At 42.8% G+C, this 6,915-nt stretch overlaps 1 protein-coding gene and 1 pseudogene across 1 annotated transcript; one reads left to right on the top strand and one right to left on the bottom strand.

The window, feature by feature from the left end:
- Positions 1-303: 303 nt before the first annotated feature.
- LOC119349659 lies at positions 304-2,003 on the bottom strand (annotated as a pseudogene).
- Positions 2,004-5,016: 3,013 nt separating this feature from the next.
- On the top strand, positions 5,017-5,683 carry LOC119282108 (defensin Tm-AMP-D1.2). The gene is made up of 2 exons (XM_037562703.1): positions 5,017-5,189; positions 5,291-5,683. The coding sequence occupies exons 1-2, from the start codon at positions 5,117-5,119 to the stop codon at positions 5,467-5,469; spliced, it is 252 nt and encodes an 83-aa protein (XP_037418600.1). The 5' UTR covers positions 5,017-5,116; the 3' UTR covers positions 5,470-5,683.
- Positions 5,684-6,915: the final 1,232 nt, after the last annotated feature.

The following is a 6,915-nucleotide window of genomic DNA, read 5'->3' as shown; positions in this document are numbered from 1 at the left end:
TATATTCACAATGCAGAATGCTAACAAAAGAAATGGCACAAAATGATCAATGTACAGGATCATACAAACGACTATCGTAAAGCCAAGTTCCGCCTGATCCTAGAAACTTATCACTGAAAATGACTAACCTATAGGTAAACTGCTACAGAGAATCACAGGTCAAGCTGCTCTAGCTTCCAGTGTGTGCTGGCTTATTATGTACAATTGCCAAGTGTTTGTTAGGATTTACTCAGTATCAGACCTTTGCAACTCAGACACTATATCGACACATCTTGTTAGCACTTAGCCGGTAACAGAACAACTTTAGGTCGACTTGTAGGCCCAGCTATGCTCCTTGAGGTAGGCTTGAACTGCTTCCTTGATGGCAAGATTCGGAACCATGTCAGGCCTGTTGAACACTGAAGATACATATTCAGTTAACCGTAGCCCATCTAGCAAATACCGGTTCAGTTATCGGACGGTTCTGGTAGCTCTTCAAGTTACTTTCATCGCTAGCCGTTAGATCCAGTTACTGTTACCGTTCCGACAAGTGACTGTCGAGCGTAGTAACTAGCTCACCTATAAAGCGGCCGGGTTGTGGCTTAGCTGCTACGATTTTTTTCCAAATTCGCCTGTTGGCTGAAACCAAAACAGATACGGCGACGCCGATAGGTCAAAACAACACCCAGATCGGGATATCTTTCTTCGTGAATTCTCGCTGATTCCTTCTCCTATACCCAAAATCATAGCTGGGTCCTGACAAACCAGCTGATGCTCCTTCAAGGGTTCCCGCATCACTGGATCGAAATTGCCCACCTAAAGAAAAGGCTAGTATGAGTTATTACAACATTGTGCTGCAAAGTAAAATTGCTGCCCATCAAACTGAATCATACGTACCACACATATTTAGGCCATGTTTAAATTTCACTATTAGCACATGACAAACCATACCAGTCAAATATGTAGGCCATGTTTAAATCACAGATCGTATCTATCCCAGTCAAATAATGCACTAGTTCAGTTTAGCAAAAAAGCTCTGTGTTGTTTCATTTAATAACAGTTCTTTCAACTATGATTTGAAGAAGGGATTCTTTCAGCTATGCATAATTATATGGAATCACCTAAACCTATGGCATCGTAGAATTAGGGAATCAATAGTTCAGTGGAATATTCCTGAAAGAAATTTCAGTGGAAGGGTACTATCAAACAACAGTACATACAAGATGAATAAAATTGAAGAGTTTTCTATACACAGATGCCAGATTAGGAAGATAAATAAAAACCAAGGGTTTTCTATAAAGAGATGTCAGATTAGGAATAGGGCACACCTTGCGGAGATGCTCAAGTGGTATGGCCCTCTCATATGTTACACCACTGGGTGTGATAACTGGATCTCTAAAAATCTCAAAAGTTATGACAGCAAAGGTAGTCGGGCACCTATGTATTTAGAGTGGGAACAACTTAAGAACGCAGAGGAGAGAAAACAACACCAAACAAAAGAAATTTGGTTATAACACAAGATATCATCTGTGCTTTTACATCTCCTGGAGTATCAGCAAGTATAGCATTTGTGAAGACTTCAGATAACAATTTGCATTGCTCTGGATACTCATCGGTTGTCCCCTCGGAGTCTTCTGAAAAAGAGTGCCACTAAGAAAGTGATGATCCTGCAGACCATTTTCGCAAGCTTCCCTACGATGTTCATGTTACAGCAGAGTACAAACAAAAAAAAATCAGTATCTTGAATGTAAGGCATCAGGGTGAATGTTCAAGTTTTGCCGAATTGACCCTCAACATTAAATATACAGACTTGGCTTTGATCTGCAGCACAATGATGCCAATTATCTCAAGGTAATTTCAATGTACAATGTACCTAAACTTTGCATCTTCCAAACTCGCTGAGTGGAGTGCTTTTTCCAGTCTTGGTACTTGGCCTTGGCAAGAACCTGCCAAATGTCCTCCGCCATTTTGTCCCTTGAATTTGAAGACTTCAAGAGATCCAAAGCCTGTTCCCCATCAGTATGTCAAGTCAAAATAACCATCAAAAGTGAGACAACCAGCTGAGTTCACTATTCAACTTTAGCTAAAATTGCCAATTAAATCCATAGGTATGTTGGAATTCTCTCATAGGATCGATCATATCAAATCAGGACGAACACACGCACACGAAAACTTTGACCAAGGGCACGTATCGTGCCCTTTCTTTTTATTTCTCTTTCTTCTCACAGTTATCTCTTACAGCGTATATGGCCACGTATACATGAGAATTGAGAGACCAAACCGACGTAAAAGCTAAGCCTAAAAACCTGACTCGTGCTAGGACCCTGGTACGTACTTGACCCGGACACAAACGTAGCATGCAAGCCACGACTCTATGGTAAATACGTTTCCAACTCTTACACGTAAGTATGGATTAAACTCTAACAATCTCTCCCTACTCCAAATTTACCACATCAACGACTCACTAAACCTATCATGCGCTAAGTATGATCCGCCTGAAAATATGTAGTGCCTCCTTGCTCTACAATGTTGTGCCACCGTCATTGCTTGGCCGCTGCCTTGCACTCGGTCTGCATCATACTCCTTATACTTGCTTGAAGTAGATTCATTCTCCATTGCTCCGCCTTCGGCATCACACCGAATCCACACTGACCGCAACCAGGACGCTCCACGAGGACATGGGCATGACTCACGGAACACCGTGAACACCGCTTCCACTCCAACAAATCATCACCAAGACGAGCACTTGGACACGACGACGACTCACAGACGCAATGACGACTGACCATGCAAACTCGCACGACTCATTAACTCATCCGACACACTGGGACATGATCTTGATGAGCTCCAGCGCCGCACTTCGGCACCACCTCTCCCATCAACGATCTCCCTCCACCACCTTGCCGACAACAACATGTCGTCTCCCTCCTTGTCGCTCCGCCAAACGACGATCACTTGTTCCTCCTCTTCGCTGCATCAACCAGCGACTTCATGGCCCGCCCCGAGGTGCTAGTCGGGTCGCAACCCCGGGGCAAGGCCTCGACCCCTGAACCTTTCTCTAGATACCAATTGTTGGAATTCTCCCACAGGATCGATCACATCAAATCAGGACGAACACGCACACATGAAAACTTTGGCCAAAGGCACGTGTCGTGCCCCTTCTTTTTATTCCTTTTTCTTCTCACGATTATCTCTTATAGCGTATATGGCCACGTATATAGAGGGACCAAACCGACGTAAAAGCTAAGCCTAAAAATTCATTATTTTATTTATTCTTAAAGGGTTCCATTCTTACATAGAAAACTTCATTATTTTGTTTTAGTTTTAGTTTTTGTGATTTTTTCATAAAGGGTTTCATTATTCCATAGAAAACTTCATTATTTTGTTTTTTATTTTCTTTCTTCTTAAAGGGTTTCATTCTTGCCCAGAAAACTTTATAATTTTGTTTTTCTAATATTTCATTAGTGAATTTTACATTTCATTTTCTTTTTTTAAGGATAATACCAATTCCACTAATTCATCCTTTATTTGGAAACTTCTATTTCGTGTAAATTCCATAGTTATATGCTTATTCTTGCATATTATAAAAGGTGCAATTTTTGTGTAAATTGTATGCAAATTTTTACATTTGTTGTTTTAGATATTTTTTGATTTGTAAAGGGTAATATAAATGTTATTAATTCATTCTTCGTTGGAAAACATCATATTTTGTTTTTGTTTTGGTGTTTATTGCACTTTCTTTCTTCTTAAAGGGCAGTAGCATTGTCACTTATTCATTCGTTCAAATTTTGTCTGGACGTTGTGGAAAAGCGCAATTTAAGTGTAAATTGTGTGCAAAAGCGTAATTTAAGTGCAATATATGCTTTTTTGCATATTGTGAAAAAGCGCAATTTAAGTGTAAATTGTGTGCAAATTTTGTCGTTGTTTATTTAGTTTTGTTTCATTTTTATTCTTCCTAAAGGATAATACAAATGCCACTAATTCATTTTTCCCTAGAAAACTTCTTTATTTTAATTTTATATTTTATTTTCTTTCTAGTTTAAGAGTAATGCCAACGCCACTAATTCATTTTTTTCTTAGCAATCTACCTTTGGGCGAAACTTCGCCATTACATGTTTATTATTACATATTATAAAAAATATAATTATGCGTAAATTGTGTGCATATTTTATCACAATTAGTGTTGTAGCTTTGCGAGAGATTCATGCCAGACTTTTTCTCAGGTAATTGTCTCCAATTAACACTGCATTTAGACTGCAGGTATACTATAGCAAATTTGGGACAGAGATACTTTATTTTGGCCGCATTTGAGCCGTCACGGTCAAAAAAGAAAATTACCTAGCACTCTGACTCCCTCTCTTATTAAATTTCTATGACATGCATGCATTCTCTCTCATTTTTTTTCACATGCATGCACACATCACAAATCCCTCTCAGTAGCTCTCGCTCTCTCTCTCTCTCTCTCAGACATGCATGTCTATGCACAGCAGATAGCACGGTCTCTCACGAGCGTGCTCTCTCTCTCGTTTTCTCGAGACATGGTCCAAATCTCACATGCATAGTTGCGGCCGGCCTTTTTTTTGATGTGGCTGCGCATGTTCACACCTACACAAAAAAGTGACTGACCGAATGTAATTTTCAGTCAATTGACACCTAGCCGGTCCCGGTGTCGACGCCAGAGCCGTCGATCTGCGTCTCTCGTCGCAACAAGTGAAGTGAGCAGGCGGCGGGCAAGTAAAGTAAAGTTGGCACAAACCGTCAATCCTGCACGCAGCGCCGCAGGCAAAAGCGTCGTCTCCTGCCGACACCTCCACTCACTCACTCACTCACGTACCACATGTCGCCGTGCATGCATGCATGAGGGGATTCTGGACACCTGCCATGGCAACGTGGAAGTATATATTGGCCGCCGCTCCTCTACTGCCAGCACGTAGCCGCGCCACCACCCAAAGCATAAAGCACCTCTCAACACCCATCGACCACCAACACCAATATGCACTCATCTCTCTCTGCCTGCCTATATAAACTCCTCCTTCTCTTTGCTTGGCTAATTAACACAGCCAGGCCCCGCAGCAGCAGCAGCAGAGAGCTCGGATTTCACACTCGGGTGAAGCAAAAGAGCAAGTGCAGAAGAGAGATGGCGTCCCCTCGTCGCATGGCCGCCGCGCCCGCCGCCGCCCTCCTCATCGTGCTCCTCCTCGTCGCCACAGGTGCGTCCGCCGAGCTTTCTTCCTTCCTCCCAGCGAGCATCTGTAAACTGTAATCAATCACCGGCGCTGGCTTAATTACTCGTACCGTGGCTGCATTGTAGAGACGGGGACGACGAAGACGGCGGAGGCCCGGACGTGCCAGTCGCAGAGCCACAAGTTCAAGGGCGCCTGCTTCAGCGACACCAACTGCGCCAGCGTGTGCCGCACCGAGAACTTCCCCCGCGGGCAGTGCAACCAGCACCACGTCGAGCGCAAGTGCTACTGCGAGCGGGACTGCTGAGCTTAGGATGGCCAGAAATAAACTACTCCAGCTCCATCGGTGTTGCCTCTTCATCTTCATGCATGCATCCATGCATGCTGTTTAGGTGAAGATCGGTTTGCGACTTCAATTAGTTTGTGCGGTTAATGTGTACTGGTGATGCATGTGGCTTCTCCTTGTTGTGAACTTGTGATGTGTTGTGTTGTGTTGGATTCAGTCAGTTAGTTGGCCTGTCTCTTTTTTCTTTCCAAAAGGATTACAAAGCACCTCTAAAATACGGAAATTGCCTTTGATGACCGAGCTCACTGGAGGCCTTCAAATTTAAAATTCAAATTTCATCAAAATTCATATTTTTACATTCCAAAAAATTCTGAAAAAAAACTACAGATATACATGAAGGCATAACACACATGTGTGTAAAATTTCAAGGCAAAACATGTTGAAATGAGGTCTGTGCAAAAAAGGACAAATCTAGGGTTGTTTAACACATGATAATATTCATCCTCTCATGTCATGAATTTGTTTTTTTACATATCACATTTCAACGTATTTCATCATGAAATTTTACACACATGCGGGTTCCATTCTTACATAACACGCATATTTTTTTTAGAATTTTTTGAATATATAATTTCAATTTGAACTTTTAAAAAATAAAGACCTTCATAAAGCTCGGCCACCAAAACGCCGTTCTCCTCTAAAATAATAATAATAAATATAAAGGTCATGGACCATTGAATCAAACGCACTGATGCTGCCGCTAGAACGAGACGCTGGCCTAAACTTGTCGAGGGAAGCCTTCATGACGCGACGCTGGCCTAAACTTGTCGGCGACGCATAATGTAATATTTTAATTATATTATGAAGGTGTTTTTTCATTTGTATATCGTGTCGGATTTTTCAGAATTTTACATATATATGGATTACATTCTTACATACATGCATATTTTTTAAAAAAAATTGACATTCTTACATATACGCATATTCTTAGAGGAGAATGAAGTTTTTTGAAACGTTGTCGTGGTGTCTGTACACGTGTCGGTCTCAGTACCAATGGTGGTGGTCGTCTGAACCTTTTGAGAGATTCTATCCATGTTAAAATCATGAAATTGCTACTATAACACACATGGATCGGCCCACGAGCTATCTGTCACTCGTTTAGTTTGACTCCCTATTCCTCTTAGAGCATCTCCAACAGACGCGCTAAACAGGCGCTGCGCCGCAAAATCCTCCGTTTTAGCGCGCGCGCAACCCGGCGGATGACTCCAGCGGGCGCGCAATAACCACGCGCGCGGTATAAGCAGTTGGGCGCGCGCTAGGAAGCGGTACGTCGCGCGGTGTATTTGCGCGCCCGCTTCCGCGCGCGGCACACATGACGCTCGCGCTGCGCTCTTCTTCTCCCCCTCTAAAGCACCGCGCGCGTCGGCGCCGGCGACCCGCACCCATGGACGCACGCGCCGGCACCCC

This window comes from Triticum dicoccoides, chromosome 1A, assembly GCF_002162155.2.
Source record: "Triticum dicoccoides isolate Atlit2015 ecotype Zavitan chromosome 1A, WEW_v2.0, whole genome shotgun sequence".
Classification (NCBI taxonomy): Eukaryota; Viridiplantae; Streptophyta; class Magnoliopsida; order Poales; family Poaceae; genus Triticum; species Triticum dicoccoides.
This window is presented reverse-complemented; position numbering and strand designations above follow the sequence as displayed.

What these genes read in the sequence shown, in the direction of transcription:
- LOC119282108 (XM_037562703.1), top strand. Translation starts at nt 5,117, where the DNA reads ATGGCGTCCCCTCGTCGCATGGCCGCCGCGCCCGCCGCCGCCCTCCTC. An exon ending in GCTCCTCCTCGTCGCCACAG is followed by an intron (nt 5,190 to 5,290) that starts GTGCGTCCGCCG and finishes GCTGCATTGTAG; the next exon opens with AGACGGGGACGACGAAGACG.